This window comes from Macrobrachium rosenbergii, chromosome 48, assembly GCF_040412425.1.
Source record: "Macrobrachium rosenbergii isolate ZJJX-2024 chromosome 48, ASM4041242v1, whole genome shotgun sequence".
Lineage (NCBI taxonomy): Eukaryota > Metazoa > Arthropoda > Malacostraca > Decapoda > Palaemonidae > Macrobrachium > Macrobrachium rosenbergii.
In genome coordinates, this window is record NC_089788.1 from 62,893,028 (window position 1) to 62,913,250 (window position 20,223).

At 41.3% G+C, this 20,223-nt stretch overlaps 1 protein-coding gene across 2 annotated transcripts in view; it reads left to right on the forward strand.

Annotated features, from left to right (window-relative positions):
- The first annotated feature begins 2,110 nt into the window (after nucleotides 1–2,110).
- The window catches only part of mRpL38 (mitochondrial ribosomal protein L38), a 48,107-nt gene continuing 29,994 nt past the window's right edge, over nucleotides 2,111–20,223 (forward strand). The window contains exons 1-3 of one of the 2 annotated variants that reach the window (XM_067091968.1): nucleotides 2,350–2,533; nucleotides 15,982–16,088; nucleotides 17,969–18,130. In XM_067091968.1, coding sequence (XP_066948069.1) covers nucleotides 18,046–18,130 — 85 coding nt within the window. In that variant the 5' untranslated portion in view covers nucleotides 2,350–2,533; nucleotides 15,982–16,088; nucleotides 17,969–18,045. Of the gene's footprint in view, nucleotides 2,534–15,981; nucleotides 16,089–17,968; nucleotides 18,131–20,223 lie in introns of both variants that reach the window. The other variant, XM_067091967.1, reaches the window with a different exon arrangement.

Genomic DNA, 20,223 nt, shown 5'->3' on the forward strand with positions numbered 1-20,223 from the left:
AGCCCTGTAGCCCTTAATTGCTGAGATGAGAGATGCTTCTCTCAGTGAAGGAAGACGAGAAAGTCCGCTTCCTGCTGAATAGTAGGTTTTACAGAAGAGAAACCACTCCCACGACACCAACCACAGAAGATGGCCAATTTCCCTTGGTAGACGTCCACAGAGGATTTCCGAAGATATCCAAACATCTCTGATGCTGTTTGGTGAGAAAAGCCTCTTGCTTGTAGGAGACACTGGATAGTCTCCAACTGTGAAAGGAGAGGGACTCTACAGACTGGTGGAACCTCTCTATGTGGGGTTGGCAAAGGAGGTTGTGTCATGGAGGAATTTCTCTCAGTACTTTGGATAGTTGAGTTCACAGGTCTGGGTTTCACTCGGCATGTGGCCATTTGAGAGCCACCAGGGTCATTCTGAGTTTCGTGGTGATCATTACCCTGTTGATCACCTAATGAATAAGACAGAATGGAGGAAGATTGTACGTGTCAAGATTGTCCTAAGAGTGCTGAAATATGTCCTTTGCCAGACATGAGAGACGTCTGTTGTCTGGTATCGGTGCCTTTGGTGTCCGTGTGCGTGGGTGATCCATGTACACAGACTTGGCTCATGGAAGCTGCATCATGACTGACCCAAGCACGTGCTGCTTCCGTGCCTCGGGTGTCCAGGGATACTGGAGACACAGGCTCCCTGTTTGGGGTCAAGGAAGAGCCATAGAGAGATCCTTGTGCTTCTTCCGCAGAAGAAGACATGTCGTAAGAGGGCCTTCTTATGGTTGAGAGCATCCACCTTTCCTTCCTTTGGTCTGTCTGCATAACAGGACCCTTAGAAGGAGAAAGGGAGGAGAAGGCAGGTGGAGAGGAAGATACTGACGATGACGAAGAAGACGAACGGGGTCTCTTCTCTGACGCCCTTTGAGAAGATCCTTAGCGTCACGAGACATGGGAGGGTGCGTCGATGTTGATGGAACAGGATCACTAACCAAAGGCACCATGGCAGTAGCAGTGGTGACCTTGGATCCCATAGCTGAAACTGTAGTTCCAGTTACTGACGTAGTAGAGACAGGAGGCAGATTGGAGGCACTAAGGTGAGCAATCAAGCCTTACACTGATGGCTCCCTTGAAGACCTAGGGATGGCCAGAGGTACCTAAGTTCTTGAAAAGTCTTCCCGATCTCTCCCAGACCTGTAAAAAACGGGTTAGTAGGGGCTGCCTCCCTTTGACAAGGGGAGAAATGCATCGCCCGAACAAACGGAGAGAGTCCTCAAGAGAGATCACGATCAGCCTCCGCCCTCCCACTCGAACCACCCCACTACTGAAGTAACAGGGGAACGTGGAGGAGTGACCTCTCCCCTAGATGGGGTAGCAGCCAAGGGGAGTCGCATGGGAAGAGACAAGGAGCTGCCAGGCATCATTGGAGGAGAATACCCCTCCGAGGACGGGAAGGCAACCTTCCTGGATTTCATCCACTGCTCCTGGGACCAAACACGACACTCAGAACAAGGACCAGTCATAGAGCGCACGCGTTTGCGGCATTTAGTACAAACGGTTTGCGGGTCTACATCAAAGGATGAAAGGAAGCAGTTATACATGCCGTTTCCCAACACCCAGGCAAGGGCGGGGTTTAGGCTTGGAAGAGTTTCGGTTTGCATGATAAAGAGCCAAGAATATAAGCACAGACATCACAATATACACAAAGCAGGGAAAAGCCCCTCCAATCGGTAGTTCAACTACCGAACAACCTTGTTGTGTAGAATATCCTGCTCCAGCTTGCGCTGAAGATAATTCCTATGTAAAGCCAGGTGGTTTGTATTCGTGTAGGAATAAATCATTCTAAAGCCTTAAATAGAAATGTATAACTGCCAGCCTTTTCTATTAATGGAGTCACATAATACAAACAAGTTTCTATGCTAATGTCAATTACTTACAATAATATACTTTAAACAGGTATGTGATAAAATTGCCGATATCTAGGTTACAAATGGAAGTTTCCTAATAAGGGAACTAACTGCACAACATAGTTATAAATATAAACGATAAAGGTAAGTAACCATCCAAGTAGCATTGCCCATATAATCATCATATACAGTAATGATCATACAGAATGTGATTTACACACTGTTGGATTGGGTGCCTTTCACTAGACGCACGGGGTATATGTTGGGTTTGGAGTTATTTTGCAAACCCGGAAATACAGTCACTCATTTATGGTGAAAACTTCTCAACGTTCCTGACCAAGATAAGATTTATTAAAAATAGTAAGCTAACTTCCTTGAAAGGAAATTTTTGGCAAACAATTCAACCTTTGGTAGTTTTTCAAGAGGTGATCTGAATCTAGCTGAACAAAACTACACCACATGTGTTTTACGAGTTAAACGCACCGATTGGGTACATGTTTTGGTGTTAGGTTAGAATAATGGCAAGACTCTGGAGCGGAAAGTTGTTAATTCAGCGACACAGTGCAGTTCTTCAGCAAGTTCGAAATAAGTGGATAAATAAGATCAAAGTTGACATTTATCCGAGTCTAGAAGAGAGATTAGCTGGTGAGTCTTTTTATACAACACTTAGCCCATCATCAGGTAGGCCAGGCCAAGTAAGACGCTGATTCTCTGGCCGGTTTGTATATTATTATGGCCCTCCTGTGTTTGATCCAAGGTATTTTAAAACCAAACAAGATAAACTAAGGCCCAAGTTGTTAGGGTATAGCTAGATTTGTCGAGAAGCGTCTAAAATCTTTAAGGTCCGGCTATGCTAAACCGGTGTGTGCAACGAGTATCCTGAGTTCAGGTTACTCATACTTTATTTCATGGGCCAGTTGAAATGGTTTTTTTTATAGTATTTTGTGTTTTTCGAATGAATGTAACTTTGGTAGAACTAAGCAGTAGCTCCGCATGTGGGTATTACTTTGGGAATTTGTTTTTCTTATAATATTTTGGTTGCTTATCAAGAATTTACTGGGTTTTTTTTGTCGGTTGACTGTCATGAACCCGTAATTACCCTCAGAAGTTGTATGCTGGCCATCCTGGAATGCTATCGCACATGCACAGTGTTACAGGGGAGCTTTTGGTAAAAAGTGGAGTGTTCTTCACCAGCGAGTCTGGGGAGTCAAGTAACACAGCCCGTTAGGTTAGGTTAGGTTAGCGTACTTCCTTTTTATAATAGGTTTCCTTAGCCAATCCCTTCTTGAACATATGGTTCCCTAATGACTTGCACATGCACGGAACCATTCCATAACAGCAACACAGCGGTCCGTTCTTTCTCCTAATGTTTTCCCCCACCCAAAACCCTGTTTTCCCAAAGGGTCCCCAACCATGTTGGGTAGATATGTGTTTAATAATAATTGACTGACAATAAACACCACCACCTCCTTCATCAGTAACATTTAAAAGAGTAGGAAAAATTAATTTCCAAGGTAATAGTCCTTGCATCAATATTACATTTTCCCCTCATAACCTAACCTAACCTAGATGCTGGTCCCAGCCCATGGTACCTCAGCAGAGGGATCCTAACCAGAACTAGAGTGTTATAGACCACAGGGAAATAAAGATGTTCATCTGACTCTAATATTCCCCATTCTAACCCAATCCAGGATGCCATCTCTTATTTGTCCCAGTGGAGGCTTCCCTTCTGTATAATTTCCAGCCTAACCTGATCTGTTCCATAGGGGGTAGTGCCATCAGTGCACATCACGTGGTGCACTGTAGTCATTACTTAAGGTTCTTTGCAGTGTCCCTTCAGCCCTTAGTTGCAATCCTTTCCATTCCTTTTACTGTACCGCTGTTCATATTATCTTAATCTGCCTTACTTTCCACTCTTTCCTAACAGTTGTCTCATCGTGCAACTGCTAGGTCTTCCTCCTGTTACACCTTTAAGACCTTCTTTACTCTCAATAACCATTTCAGCACTAAAAGACCTCATAGGTTCTAGCCCTTGGCCTAAATTTTATCTTTGAAATTAATATTACCTCTCTGTTATGATAGCTGTAATTCCTGCTTCAGGTGGCAGGATGATTGTAATTCCTGCGTCAGATGGCAAGATGATTGAGTGTAAAAACTAAAATATTGAGAGGATCGTTTATTTTTAACCATCTATCAACCCATCCCTTTTGCGTGATTCAAGTGTCGATTGTTTGCCATTCAGTGTTTTCTCTGTCGTCAGCCCGTGAGGACGTAATGGGTGTGGTGATAGTTGTGACTTAACAATTACAACGCATTCTTTGTTTTGTAGTTTGGATCACTTTGGTTTTTGTCATGATTCAAGATGTTAAACAAAAAGGATAAAGATAAATGGTTTCAAGTCTGTAAGGTAAGAGGGTATGTACCTGGCTTTAGTTTTCATTTTACTGTCCAGGAGTGGAAGCGGTTTGTGTCCGTTGTCGTCTTCCTCTAGCCAACCTGGTGTATGTCACATATTGGTTGGCACTTGGTTGCCAAAGGATAAGCACAGCAAACTCAAGCGAAGTTCGCTTAGGCAGGAGGTAGATATGTTGGGTAAGAATAAGTACATTTACTCAGTATCTGATTCTTTATCCCCCAGGCCTTGATGGAGGCCATGTACTCCTAGCGATCCCTATCCTGGGTATCCCATGGTCCTCCTTTGCAAAAGGGTTTGGTGTTCTTTTGGAGGGGCTCTTCTCCAGGAGAGTACCGAGTTCTCCAGGCGGTTGCCAGCGCCAGTGCTCACCTAGTTTCAGGTACTCACTAGTTTCAGCCTGTTGCCTGGTTTTCAGGCTCTTGCCTGGGTTTTTGGGCGCTCACCTAGTTTCAGGCTCTCACCCGTTTTGGGTGCTTGCCTGGTTTCAGGCATTCACATTCTTCTTCTCAGTCTTCTAGGTTGTCTGGTTGTGCCACTTTGTATTCACACCATTTGTCCAACATGATAGTGGTTTGTGTGAGTAGCCATGATCAGGTTGTGAACGTAATTGTTTCCTCATTCTCTTTCCTCTCTCAGGTGTTCTCATCAATGTTTGACGCCTCGTAAAACAGCAGTACTTTCCCCCTTATTATAAGTAGGAGCTTGTATTGTTCTGTCTCGCATTCGCCATTGGCGACGCACCACATTGTAGTCCTGTTCTCCTCAGGCTTCATGCTTCCAGTCTTGTTTCCCTTCTTTGTTGCTGTGAGCTCCTGAGCTTTCTAGGCACTGCCTTGAACCGTGTTTGGGTGAACGCCATGAGTCAATAGGCATATTAGCTTGTTAGACTAGGAGATCCTTCTTATTTGTTTGCTACTGTCTCAGTAGCAGAACAGACTGGATTATCTTTCACTGAACTCAGTGTCATCACTGGAGAGTGAGAATGTAAAGGAAGCTTCTGTTTCTTATGCAGATGATTTCTTTGGTGCCAGGGCACAGGGCAGCACCAACCATTTCTCTGGCATGTAACAGGTTTTTGCTTTTAATTAATTTTTTTATTTTTTTTCCTTGAGGAGTTGAAACTCCCCTTGTATCTGGGAGCAGAGGTTATACCAACACCCCTGCTTCCCCAGGATTTCCTTCTGATTAGTCTGAGGTTTCCTATTGGATTCAGATGCTGAAGAAGTGTAGGTAGTGTAGTCAGCTTATTAAGAGACTGATAAGGTCTACACTAGCTATTTCCCAATGTGCTTAGATGACTTCTTGAGAGCTCTCTTTTGGGGCCAGGCTGTTGCGCCTTTTGGGTCTCCCAGACTTTTGAGTCTGCCAGCCCTTTCCCACATAATTACACTGATGTGCAGGAGGTTTAATTGCATTTTCCATATCATTACACTGATGTGCAGGAGGTTTAATTGCACATCATGGATCGAACATATGAGCTGGTGGTCTGCTCGTTGTAGATCGCTGTCCCCTTTGGCGCCACACTGCGCTAGGTCTCCTCTACAGCTTCGCTGCTCACTTGCTTCCCTGAACGGGCTTTGAACCTGTTCCTGTTGACTGCTATTGTTTCAGTAGCACAGAGGTTTGCCTTCTCAACCAGATTTTTCATTGTTGGAGCTTCAGACGCTTTTGGCGTTGGCACCAGTGTCTCTTTGGGCATTAACCAGGCATTAGTGCTAGCAACCACTTCTTTGGCGCTTCAAACGCTTTTGGCGTTTACGACAGGTTCTCCTCAGGCATTTACCAGGCGTTAATGCCATCTGCTTCATCGTCGGCGCTTCAGACACTTGCGACGTTAACCAGGCATTAGCGCCAGTTGGCACTTTGTCAGTGCTTCAAACACTTTCAGCATTTATATTATCGTCTCCTCAGACATTTACCAGGTGTTAGCACCAGCCACCACATCATTGGCGCTTCAGGCACATGCAGCAATAATGCCAGTCACCTCTTTGTCGACAAGGGAGAATGCCAAAGCGGATGCCAAAGCGGAGTTTTCTGCTTGGATAGAATGTTTTCTGACTCCTGTGGGAGGGGGGTTCTTAGCACCCCTTTACAATGCTAAGGTTGAACACTGAGAGCAGTTATATACTTTTCTCACTCCTTCAGTTTTTGTGGCCCAGAACCAATTTTTTTGTCCAATGCTTGTTAATTCTTTGCCGAAGGGTTTGGCTTTGGGCAATATCGTGCAGGAGGTGGAGAAGTAGAGCCCAGGGACATGTTTTATCGCTCACAGGAGTTTAGGTGCCCTTTACCACAGCAACAGCCTGCATTTATTGTTGGTGCAGATTGCCAAGAGAAGGTGTGTTATAGCACTCCTTTCCTTTTCCAGGCTCCCCTAGCAAGTTCACTGTTTGTTTATCCCTCCTATCTACACTACAGGGAGAAGCTCCAGATCCTGCAGCAGGATGCAGATTTTCTTTTGCTAGGGACAGTAGAATTTGTTACAAAGTCATCTCATGGCTTCTACAATGCCTGTTTGTGGTGTTGATGCTTCAGAGGGGACAGAGGCAAGCATTGAATGCCTCAAAGCAAACCTTTTTTGTTTGCTTGACTCCATTTACTCTGGAGGTGACAAATTTGGTTTGAGGAAGATTGGATACAATCGGTAGACATGCTAGATGCTTTGCACATATCCCCAGGTTTTTACAAGATCCTATCCAAGTTGGGCAAGTGGGCTTTCCTGTTGCTGCTCTTTCTGGACAATTGTATGAGTCTAGTGGGCAGCCAAGGAGAAGCCTGAGGACTAAAGTCAATCTTCTATATTAGTAAGTCTGTGGGGAATATTAATAGGTATTCCTAATGGCACCCCAAGAGAAACTAGAAACAGTTAAAGGATGAGCCCAATCCAATTCTTTCTGAAGAATCAGTAGAATAGGAAATCAACCAGTTTTTGCACAATTTTGGTTTTAAGGGATTTAGAAGGCCTTGAGATGGTGGGGTTATTGACCTCATTGTTTATTAGGTTCCTCCCCCCAATTGAAGAGTTCAGACTTGTTGGTATTCAGACATGTTGACAGAAGGTTGGGATGTGGTTGCAGCTGACAGGCATGTCAGGGCTTTGGTTTATGGAGGAATGGGAGCTGCACATAGAGAAGCTGGAGATGTTTTCATTGTAGGATCCTTTTAGCATTGGAAGAGCTAGTACAGGGCAAGAACTGGCTTACTTAAGCAGTTAAGAGGCACAAACTCAGAGTTTTATGCCTAATCTAGTCTCATTTTCACCTGAGCAGAAGAAAGGAATGTGTGTCTTTTTCTCTGTTGTGCCAGGAATGAACATTGTGGCCAATCAACTGAGCAGGGACAATCAAGTTCTGTCCTCGGAATGGATTCTGCATCCACAAGTCTGCAGGTTGATGGGAGTTGGGGGCACTCCCCTTCTGGATCTCTTTGCCATAATATTCATCTTCTGTCCACCAGTTCAAGATCCAAAGACTTGGGCAATAGACACATGCTTTCGGATTGGTTTTATCTGGACGTTTTTCCTTTTTGGCTGTGTTTCAAAGGTTTCTGACTATTCCAGTTAACTGCGGATTCACACTTGACCTTGGCAGCTCCATGATGGCCATGCAGGGAATGGTTCCAAAATATCCTATCCACCCCATGCTTCAGCTGACCCTGTGCAGACCCTAAATTGTCTCATGTGAACAAGAGTTTTTCCCAAGGAGTGCAGAAGATCCATTATTAATTCCAGAAGTCAGTTTACTAAGCACTGTGCGAGAAACAGTGGTCAGCCTTCAGAGCTGGGTGCTTATCCAAGAAGATTGTCTACACTCCTACCTCTATATTAACCTAATGAGTTCTTTACTCATTTGTGGTTCACTTAAGGTTTGTCTCTTCATGCTATTAAAGGGTACTGCTTCACGTTAGCATCTTTATTAAGATGCTTTGGTCTAAATCTCTCTGCTAACCTGGATATTAAGGAAGCCTTCAGTTCCTTAAGTCTAGATTCCTTATTCTCCAATTAAACCACTGGACTGGGACTTGATGTAATGCTGAAATAGTAAGTATACTTCCATTTAATACTCAGCCTTCCTAAAAGATTTGATGATTAAACCTTATTTTTATGGTCAGTGAGCTCAGGCCTTTTCCTACAATCAGGGCTTTACTTCATAAGGAACAGCCCTTTCCTTTTTTCCCCTTCTTCTGAGCAAAGAATAAATGTTTATTGAGTCTCGGACTGTTCCTTGATTATTTTGTGTCCCCATTCTGCCTCGCTTGGTGACAGATGGGTAGTTCTCCCTATCTCCAATCACAGCAGTGTCTCTGAGGGCAAAGGACTTGGGAACTCAGACAGATTGACCTATGGCAAAAAATGCCATGGCCTCTCTGTTGGAGGACCTGGTCAAGGAAGCACACACTAATCAAGATCCCTTTCGCTTCCCACTCCTGAAGGTAAGCTTCATAAGGGAGAGCAGTGGCAACTACTGTACACTATTTTCCAGTCTTCAGTGTTGTCAGTGCAGACCAGAGGAGATGTAACTCCACATTTACCTCACTTTATATATGAGATGTAGAGATTCAGTACAATCATGCAGAGCACTTTCGCCCCTCATTATGACGGGGGAACTCATATCCAGAACACCTAGGATAACTGTAGTCTAGCCTTTCCTATTTACTTAGGAAGTTTTTCGGGGAGTATGAAGGTGCATAGTTTGAGATAGGTAAGAGTCTTCATTCATTTACCATCTTTGCTCTGTTGGCCTAGGCACAAGGCCTTTTGTCCCACTGTCACCAAAGTGAGAGTGGTATCTCTTGCAAAAAGCCTCCAGTATCTTTCAGAGGTCCTTGCAGCCTAATGAATTAGTCCTCTCCTGGCAACAGTACCAGCAGATGGATTCTAATAATTAAGTAAGAGGTGTCTTATTCCTTGTGGAATTTTGTTGTTGCCTCATGGGTTATAATTATTTGTCCTCACACCTTTCTCCCCCCTTTTCTTAAATGTGCAAATCATCTATCATAGTAGAGAGGTATGATTAACATCAAAAATAGAAATTTTTCTAATAAAATTATTTTTTAGATACCTCTCTATTATATATCCCCCCCAACCTCGCTGATGCCAGGATTACAACTATCATAATAGAGAGGTATTTAAAAAGTAGATTTTATTTTTTACTTGATCTAGAGCACAGCAAAATTTGTCAGTGATATATACAACTACAGGGATAGATCTCCCCTGAATATCGCAGTTATATAACATGACCTTCACCTGTATTTGCCATGGTTGCAGATGATGGAAATTTATTGATGTAGAAAGGGATCAATGTACAGCACTGTATAAGCATTACTAACTAAAATTTGTCTAAGACATTAAGAAAATTACAAAAACAATGCAGTAATACCTCGAACTTGAGCGGGCTTAGGTTCCAGAACTTGTGTATGGCGAGGATTCACATAAGTTTGGTGCTGTTGCTAAAAATGCTAATACATATAGTAAATGCTTATTTGTAGAAATTAAACCCTAAATATGACAAAATCATGCTCCCAAACCACTTTAATTTCATTTAAAAGTTGGCTCAATACCGTACTGTAAATCAATATATTTCATTACAATACAGAGAGAGAGAGAGAGAGATGGGGGCGTTGCCCTTATGTTAAATATCTCTTGAAATTGTTCATGAATTATTATGGAGACAGAGAGAATAATGTGAGAGAGAGAGAGAGAGAGACACACACTGTACTGTAGGTGAGAAAGAGAGATGGGGGATTGCCCTTACGTTAAATATCTTTTGAAATTCTTCGTGAATTATTATGGAGACACAGAGAATAACAAGAGAGAGAGAGAGAGAGAGATTTTCAGTATCCTTCATAGCAGTACATATTTTATTTGATCATCGAGTGGGCAACATTTTCTACCCTTTGTGGTCAATATTTCAAGATAATTGACAGTTAGGTTACCCCCCCTCACTCCAAAGCTTTGGAGAAGATGGAGAATCAATGGGATCTGGTTTTTGTACTATGTAAATAGCCAGTTATAAGCATTTTTAGAGGGGGATGTCAAGTATTCACAGATTTTAGCTATAAGCAGGTGTTTGTGGTCCTTATCCCCTGCAAATACCGGCGGTTGACTATGTTACATATGCATAAAAGATCTCTCTCTTACCTTAAGAGTGAGAGAGATGTTTACATCAACAACTGTTTTGTGATTTTAATAGCATACAGTATTTATGTAAAAAATGAAAATAATAAAAATTTTTCATACCAATTTTACACGTAAAAGCATGAAAACTTATAAATTACATAAAAAATTAAACATAACCACTTCTGTAGGGTTTCTCGAGGATTTTGCAAATGTTGCATGTCTGTGAAAAAATTGCATACAGGTAGGCTATGCCAATTACAGTAGTCAGGTTCCAATAAAAAGTTTGCGTGTCTGTGAATTTGCGCAACTCGAAGCGCTATATACAATATACAAACAGTTGGTCCTTTACAATAAGAATTACTTTCAGTGCAGCTGGAATTGGCTATTCAACTTTAAACAAGATGATGGAGTACGTAGTTAACTACCGACCTTGGGTGGGAGTCCTGCCCACCCAGTTGGTATACACCCACTTTGCTTTTGGCCATTGAAGAGGAAGGAAGTGCGCTCTTCTCCTCTCTGCTGCTGTTCGACTTTATGTTTTAACATATTGATGATATTGCTGATATATTAATATAATGTGTTATATAATACTGTATATGCAATACAACTCCTTGTTTTACTTTTGAGTTCACGCATTCAGTATTTTGATTTAGTGGTTCATATACGCAAACCCCAACAACTTTTATTAGCCAATGATGTGTCAAAGTGGTTTTAATGTTGCTAAGGCAACGGGATTAAAATGTTTTGTTCTATGACGTACGTTCTCTCGGAGAATTTTATTTCTTCGCTTTATGAAGGAAGGTTTGTGTGCTGAAAATTTCTTTGACATTTGTAATGTTTTAGTTTTTCAGATGTTGTAGAGCTTGAGTGCCTGGGAATAAGAGTTCTCTCACTGGCAGTACATGCAATATTTCCCTGTATGTTGCTGATTGCTCATTTTGATTCGTCTACAGGCATGAAGCAGCTGTTGCTTGGGTTCTTAGGAACCTGTGGCTCAAGTCGGAGAGAGAGAGAGAGAAAGAGAGAGGCCAGTGTGTGTGTGTGTGTGTGTGTGTGCACTCATTCCTCCTCCACAGTCCTGCACGGGAATGGTATAAGGGTCCCGGGACAGCGATGGCCTTGTGTAGAAGTCGAAGAAGAGAAACGATTTCGTTGTCTTGGCCTTCATTTTTCTTGGTGCTCTCCCACGACTTCGAACTCAGGAACCACATTGCGGCAACACAGGATCACCATGTGCTTGCTCGGGCCTCCCTAAATATGACACATTGAAGAGGTAACCCGCGTTACCTATACTAGTTCCAAGAATTCTTTTTTCCTGGACTAGTATGTACCTCCGCCTGTGTTTCTTTGGACATTCGGGTAGAGGGAGCAACTGACAATTGTCCTGTACGTGACTCGGAAACCTGAATGTGTGAACCTCTAAGGAGAATCACGTCACTCTGGGTACTCAGGTTTCATTGAAACCTCGAGTTACCTTTACCAGAATCGTGGAGTTACTCCATGGACTGGTAAATCGCTTCTTCTGCTCGAGTTTCCTCAGACAATCGAGTTGAGGGAGCAACCGATGATTGATTAACTTGTGACTTGAGAGCTCCAGGTGTGCGAGTCTCAAGCTGGACTCATATCACCACGTGTACTCGGGTTTTCTTGAAATCCCAAGTTACCCTTACCAGTATTATGGAGTTAACCTTTATGAACTGATGATCAGTCCATTCGTGATTTGGGAGCTTCAGGTGCGTGAGTCTTGAGCATAACTTGCATCACTTTGGGTACTTGGGTTTCTTAGAAACTTGAAGCTACCCTTTATTAGTACCATGGAATCACTCTGAAGGCTGGTGTAGAGCCTACTTCTGCTCGAGATTCCTTGAATTCTCAGGTAATGGAAGCAACTGACGCATGAAAGATTTATGATTCAGGAGCTTCAGGTGTGTGGTCTTCCAAGGAGACCTGTGTCACCCCAGGTGCTGGGGTTGTTTAGAAACTCAGAGTTACCTTTACCAGTATTGTGGGTCAACCTCACGGGCTTCTGTAGGCTCCTCTATCACTGAAGAATCTTCACAACACCGATAAGTAAAGGGTTAGTGCACAACATGCAAGCACTGCTTCACCCCCGACCAGTACTCTTCTGAGTACGTGGCCAGGATCCCATAGCAGTGCAGCCGATTTGCGAGTCCATGCACCCAGAGAAGCTATCAACAAGTTCCCCATACAATCTTCTTCACGTGTAAGAGACCAAGGCCTCGAAAAAGATTGGGGCACATCTTTGGAGACATTTCAAGTTCAAGCCTGAGAGTACGCGATCGCTCCCCTGGTCAGCCCTTGCCTGTGTTCATGCGTACGAGCTGCTCACCTGGGGATAGCTTCTGTGCACGTTTGCATGAACAGCCCTCCTTGTTCCTGTACAGGAACAGTGTCAGACCGATGGTGGAATTCAAGACTTCGTTGTCTTCTCCTTCATCTTTGTCATGTGCTGTCATCTCCTCCCCTTCTTCGTCCAAAGCTACAAAGTGAAGGAAGAAGAAGGGTGCCTCTCCTAACTGTAGAAGTCCCATAGGGCTTCTGATGACCAACCTTCTTCCACAGAGAAGGCTACGGGACCTCTCGCTAGTGGTACTACCAGTACTGCAACTCTAGATTGTTTATCTGGCACAAGAGCAACTGCTGCCTGGGGTTCCACAGACCCCTTGTGCAATGGTGCTAGTCCTGGGAATCCTTCCTGGTCTGGTAAGGGTTTCCGGTCTGCAGACCCAGACCCTACCAAGCAGAGAGCGTAAGTTCATAGCATGCGGCTCTTACTCAACCCTTGCCTGCTTCTGTACAGGAACGGTGCAACGGTCCCGGATTGGTGACTTTGGCCTACCGGTCCGCTCACCTAGGAAAGACAAGAGGGGATTTCCCATCCAGTCTTCTTCTCCTGAAGAGACTTCTGCTTCTAGGAAGACTGTAGCATGTCTTCGGGATGGCCCTGTTCATGTTTGCTTGAATGGGAGTGCTCTCCCAGACCTGTACAGCCACAGTCAACATGGTTTGACAACAGCGTACAGCCTTACTTGCCTGTCGGGGCTTCGGCCTCCATTAGGTACGGAAAGGGTGCAAGGTACAGTATCTCACTGGTCCCCTCTATCTCCTCGGAGTTTACCAGGGACAGGACAGAACTGGTGTTCAGAACTGGGAACATTCATTATCCCATCTGTTCCTGACCATGGAAGCTTATGCTCCAGATTCGGTCCGTGAACCAGACCTGGGATATGCTCAAGTGGTAAAGAGATTACCAGGGGACTCTGGCGGACATTTGGAGATTGTTTGTTGGATATATATGCAGTTTACGACTTCCAGGAAGAAATGTGGCTTTCCCTGTGTGCTGTTTATCATCCATTGGAACTTTGGGGACAGGGGAAGAAACTCAAAGTCTTGATGTCCTTGCCATGGTTGAGATTTGCTGAAAGGGTTGTGAACCATGCCTCTCCACATGCTCTTGCCACTGGTTATCCTGTAACCCTCCCGTCTGCTACTCCTGCTGCTCCCGCCTGCAGGGGCGATCAGCTGCTTACTGCCATCTTGAAAAGGGAAGCGGAAGTCAAGGAAGAGAAGTCGCTATCATCATCTTCATCTGCTGCTGCCTTCTCACCTTCTACGGATGCTCACCAGCAGAAGAAGAAAGAAGTTGCCCCCCCCCGAAGAAGTCCCGTCACGAGATTTCTAAGGGCCTGCTTCCCTCCATGGGAGGCAGAGGGGTCTCTTGTTGGCTCACCCCAGTCTCTGGACTTAAGGTACAGTATCACATACCTTGCCGAGGTATCGTGATTCATGAGCTCGAGTGCATGGGTCTCCAAGATTTGTGAACTCAGAACCAGTTCTGGGAAGTCTTCTTCCAAGGCTGGTCTGTGCCTGTCTCTTCCGGCGTTTCTTCGGACACTCAGGTAGAGGAGGCTCCTGTGGATCATCCTGGATGTGATTCGGGAGCTTTGAGTCACTCCAGGTACTCAGGTTTCTTCATAACCTCAAGTACCCAAAACCAGTTCTGGAGAGTCCGAGAGAAGTTGTCGAAGCATTCAGTGCTTCTTCACCTCCTACTGGTACTTCTTCAAGTATTCAGCCAGGTTCCCGACCAAGTGCTTCAGATTCAAGGGTTTGAGCACTTAGAGATGCAGCAAGGAGGTCCCCTCCTCAGTCGTCTTTCCAGGAGGCTTCAGCCTTGAAGAAGATTGGGCCACTTCATGAGGTGCAGGCATTGCTAAAGACAGTGCTGTTAGTACCCATTAGGATACGCATATCCGAATACATGTCTTTTTTTTCTGGGGACAGGAGACGACTTCTCTACTTGACCGAGACTTGGCAGTTTAGTTCAAGATTGAGAAGCTCGACCTCACACTCGAGCAGAATGGTTGGTGTCCTGTAATGCTGGTATTTTGGTCTTAGCCCCATATCAGTAAGTTCAGAGAAGAGTTCAGTTATTCCTGTTACTAAGGAATAGACAGCTCAGCAGTAAACGACTGACAGTTTGTATATTGTGTAGGAACAAATGACAAATTATTAGAGTAAAATTTGTATTTTTCCTAACTATACAAACCTGAGGTCCTTTACAAGTTAAGTGCCCACCTCAGTCACCCCTCATTCTGCTTCCTATGCCAAAGACAAAGTGGGTGTATACCAACTGGCTCCCACCCATAGTCGGTAGTTAACTACGTACTCCATCACCTTGTTTAGAGTTAAACGGCGGTTTCCAGCTCCGCTGCAGGTAATTCTTATTGTAAAGGACCTCAGGTTTGTATAGTTGGGGAAAATACAAATTACTTGAAAAATTTGTCATCCGGCAATGCTGATTTCAATTAGCAGCAACTTGTCAAATTTCAATGGAATGTAGTTAACCCAGAATGAAACTTGAAGTAGGATGAAGTTCCGTTAGTGATGCACATTGTATTGAAATGAACATTGCATTAAAATGATTTTTGTGCCAATGAAAAAACAGTAAAATTTTGATTTAAACCATTTTTCTTTTGTAATTTGATGGATCCTATATGGTCAATATTGTTAACTGAAACATTAGCAAAGGAAATTTTGTGAGATTCTCTTTGGAAATTTTTATACATATTTTAATAGAGCTTTACTGCCTTGTTATTAAACCTTTCTATGGTGTACACATTTCTTGAGACAATAACAGTGGAAAAGGGCTTTGATATTAAAAAATGCTCTTGTTATTTGGAAAGCACAGCATATGCAGCCAGAAAGGGCTAGATTTTAGTGAGGTTCTATGTAATTATTTCTTCAAGAGGGCTGTCTGGAGCTAATGATGTTGGAAAGTTGTGTGCACAAGTGTTTCCATGGCTTTTAAACTTTGACTTAACTCTTAAACAAGCCATACCCATCCTGGAACACACTGTGATTTGAGTTTTTACATGAGGAATTCCCTTATCCTATTTCTCTGAGTATTTCTCTGAGTTCTCAAAATAACTGAAAACTTCTGAAAAATATTTTCTGTGACCTAACTTTAAAAAGTAATTTATGGCTTTTGCAAAATAGCTTTTTTTTACTTTAGAAACTTCTCTGCCTCTTTTCCAGTTATCAAGTCCTATCAAAATCACATGATGAAGAGTTAGTATCTAACTAATAATTGAAAATTTAGATGGATTAAACCAAGGTTCATGAACACTTGAATTAACAAGAAGGTTAGTTATCATTTTGCCAGAGCTTTCAGATGTCTTCACCAAAGGATTGGAATGTTAACTTTAGGGGAATCTGATGTGGTGAGACCAACCAGTGAGTTCTGATTCTCCCAAGTAGGTCTTGTAATAATTATAGAGTTCATAAATATCTTAAATATCAATGTTAGCATGATTGTCAATGCCAGCATTAAGGCAAAAACTTTTTAGGAAATTTCCACCTTGACTTTAGTTTGTTACCTATTCAATATGAAAACTGAAAGCTTCTATATTTTATCATTTATTGAAAAATAGGTTTAACCAGTGTAAACAACAAATAGAATCAGAGAGGCGGAGCATCTCTTCAGTTGTTGTGAGGTTCAAGCAACTCATTCTTGAAAGATCTCACTGGATCGCTAATCTTTTCCCTTCATCAAGTCAGCATGTTAAACATTAATGCCAGAATAGACTTTTGTTTAAATGTTTATTAGCTGACCTGTTCACATAAATCACCGAACTTATTGCTGCTCGTTCTATGTGCAGTATGTAAATTACAGTACCAAAAACGGAACAGCTAGCATCATTTACAGCTAAAAGCCTTGTCCATTAATTTCAGAAGAAATATGCAATTACTTTGAATTTTAAGGATGGTAGTTGAGAGACAGGGAAAAAGGTAAGTAGGCCTCCCACAAGATAATCCAGTTTGTAAAAGTTGACCTGTCACTAATGAGAGTAGGACCTACCTACAAAGACCTCTCAGGTGCAAATACTTGCTTTCAGACTATATGTTCATATGCACTGTTGCTAGTATATATACTGTATTGTGAATTTTTATAACTTTTCTGTGTGGTGTTTGATATATATATATATATATATATATATATATATATATATATATATATATATATATATATATCTATATATATATATATATATATATATATATATATATATATATATATATATGTATATCTATATCTATATATATATCTATCTATCTATCTATCTATATATATATATATATATATATATATATATATATATATATATATATATATATATATATCTGTCTATAATTATATATATATATATATTATATCTCAGGTTGAAGAGGTAAAGGCATGTATGTCTCTTACAAGATCAAGTTTATTATGCCAACGTTTCACATCACATGATGCATCTTCAAGACTGGAAAATTACAGACAATAAATACTTAAAATGTCACTTATGCAATGGGAAAAACTTCTTTAAAAATTTAAAACATTTACAAATGCAAAAAATTAAAACAAGAACTTGAAAGGAATACCTACCAAGGCAAGAGCTAAAAAGTGACTAAAAAGACAGGGAGAAAATAAACAAACGAAAGAAACCTATAACGGACGTGGAGAGTAAACAAACAGGCAGTTATGCTATAAACAGTTGTGTGGACGGCAATTGGGTGTTTAGTGTTGGTACATTAGTTTTTATAAAAAGCAACTCCAACACCATCAACTCGTTGTCCTTATGGGCAGATCCAATAATTTTAAAATCATTTATATCCAAGCAGGTACCACATATATATTGATATATATATATATATATCTATATCTGTCTGTCTGTATATATATCTATATCTATCTATCTATATATATCTCTATATCTATATATATATATATATATATATATATATATATTTATATATATATTTATATACACACACACACACTCACATTATATATATGATGCGTGTGTGTTTAGCATTTTTTAACCATTTTCCATATGCTCACATATATTTTTGTCTTTTGAGTTTGATGTTTTATTCGAATTTATAAGATAATAATGTACTGTATGCCTAACATTAGGCCGTAAATTTTCAGGATCTTAAAGTTGAGTAGTGTTGCTCATTCTGTGCTTATTTTTTTCCCCAGAGAGAGATGAAACGGAGAAAGATCCCAAATTGTACGCTCCAGTCAACATTGGGTTCACCATTGACAGACAATCCCGAATGGAGCAAATATCAAAGCGTGTGGAGAAGGTGAAAAGCAATAAACGAGATAGAAACTTGGAAAAACTCGCAAAGAAATGGCTGTGTAAGTAGATGTATCTGAAAATCAAAGTTGAGGAGTAGATTTTTTCCATCTTATAAATCAAACTCATCATGATCACTAACCCTTCCACTTCTGGTTGGGTAGACATACATCACAAATGTTTCATCACAAACTCATTATTGCATTCTTTTGTTTAAGAAATAATGATCTTTCACTATAAAATATTAACTTGGCTGAAGAAATGATTCAAAAGGAAGTCAACACTTATAGAATTAACTCTGGAGCCAGAGCTATTGAAATAATGCAAAGTGGAACTGAGGAATCCAGTATCTTTCCCCTGAAAGCACACTGTGTAATTTTACTAATATCCTACTTTGTAAATAGCCTTGAGAAACTTATAAGGAAAAGAATCATCATGCATCTGACTGCTGACACTCTCCTCCCTACCAGCCAACATGGCTTTGTGCCTAGGAGATTTTTGGTATCACAGCAAGTCAACTAAACAAAGTCAGTAATCAGAATCCTAGAATCAGGTAATGGAATTCACACTATGTATCGTAACTTTGCCAGAGTTTTTGACAAAGGTATCACTTCATACAGTGCAACAAGCTCAAAGAAGGATGGATAGGTTGACGTGTATGAACCTGGCTATGTAATTTCCTTTGGAGCCAAATGCTTCAATTACCAGCAAATGGAACATTATCCAAACCAGCCCAAGTCATACTGAGTTTCTGAGAAGGAACAGTTCTGGGTCCTGTTCTCATTTTATTATGATAAGCAATATTAATATCAACCTGCAAAGCTCATATTTATCTATATTTACCAACAATTCCTATCCCTTAGCCTTAACAGACTCATGTGAGAACTGGAAAGTTTCAGATATGAACTAGGTAGTACAGTATAATGTATTTATGAGTACAAATAAAGAAAGCAACCTTTATACTGTAAAGACAAATTTGAGCACATACACTTTGGTAAGAAGTCAAGGAATTTCAGTCTTTATCTTATCCCAGGTGGAAATGCTATTATAATAAAGCACCAAGTAAAAGATCTGGGAGTCGTTATCCCCAGTAGCTTAAATGGTCCATCCATATAGACATAATCACGGTAAACTGTTGTAAAGGGTCAACATGGATACCGAGAACTTTTGAAAAAGAGATCCCAATACCATGTACATGCTGTTGGTGACTTTCTAAACAAAATTAAATTGATAAGTAAAATATAATCTTCCCCCTTTTTCCCTCCATTTTTTTTTTCTCTTTCCCTCTTGATTTTTTTTTTTAATTCCCCCCCTTTTTTATTGTTTATTTATTTATTTAACTACTTTATTTTTTATGTACTCTTTCCCCCCCTTTTTTTTCCCAGCCCGAGAAGAACCCTAAAAGAGTTCAGAGGTCTGGTTAAACAAATCATTTATAACTAACTAACTAACTGCTGTTTCCAATTTTGGTTCCCACAACCAACTAATTATAAGTTTATTAGATTGGCTAGAGGTGTACTTTGAAGTTTCACAGAAATGGTTGATAACTTTCTTGACCTTCCTCATTGTACTAGATTGAAGGCATTGATGATTATCTGTCAGTTTTATAAATTTAACCATTATTATTTTATTTTCATTAAATGGTTTTGTGAAGTAGGTGTAGGCATTATACACGTAGGAAATGTTGATAAAGTCCCCTGTTAATTTTTTGGGATGTTCGTAAAGTGTAAAGCAAGTCCTCTCATTATGTTGGAATGGTGCAATGGTTGTTGTTGTGACTACATAAGACGTACGGAACATGGTAGTTAGGAAAATGGTGATGTGAGTCAGTCAGGGACTTGCAGTGGTGACGAAAGGTTGTGAGTGCTCTCGTTTGCAGTTTGTTGGTTGGGTTGTAAGTCTTTCTTTTGTTTTGTTTGTGTCATGAGCTGGCTTGGGTGAGCAGTGAAATGGGAATGGGTGTGTAAATTGAGTAATTGTTGCATATTTGTCGGGCTGGGTGTTTATTCGACTGGTAGCAGAGCACGGTTAGTCAGAAATGAACTGATCTGACAGTAAGCATTTGGGGATGGAATGGAAGTGGAGAAGACAATGTCCTAGATTTAGCGGGATATGTGGCGAGTATAAAGGATAGAGAGGACAAGTCGAAGATTGA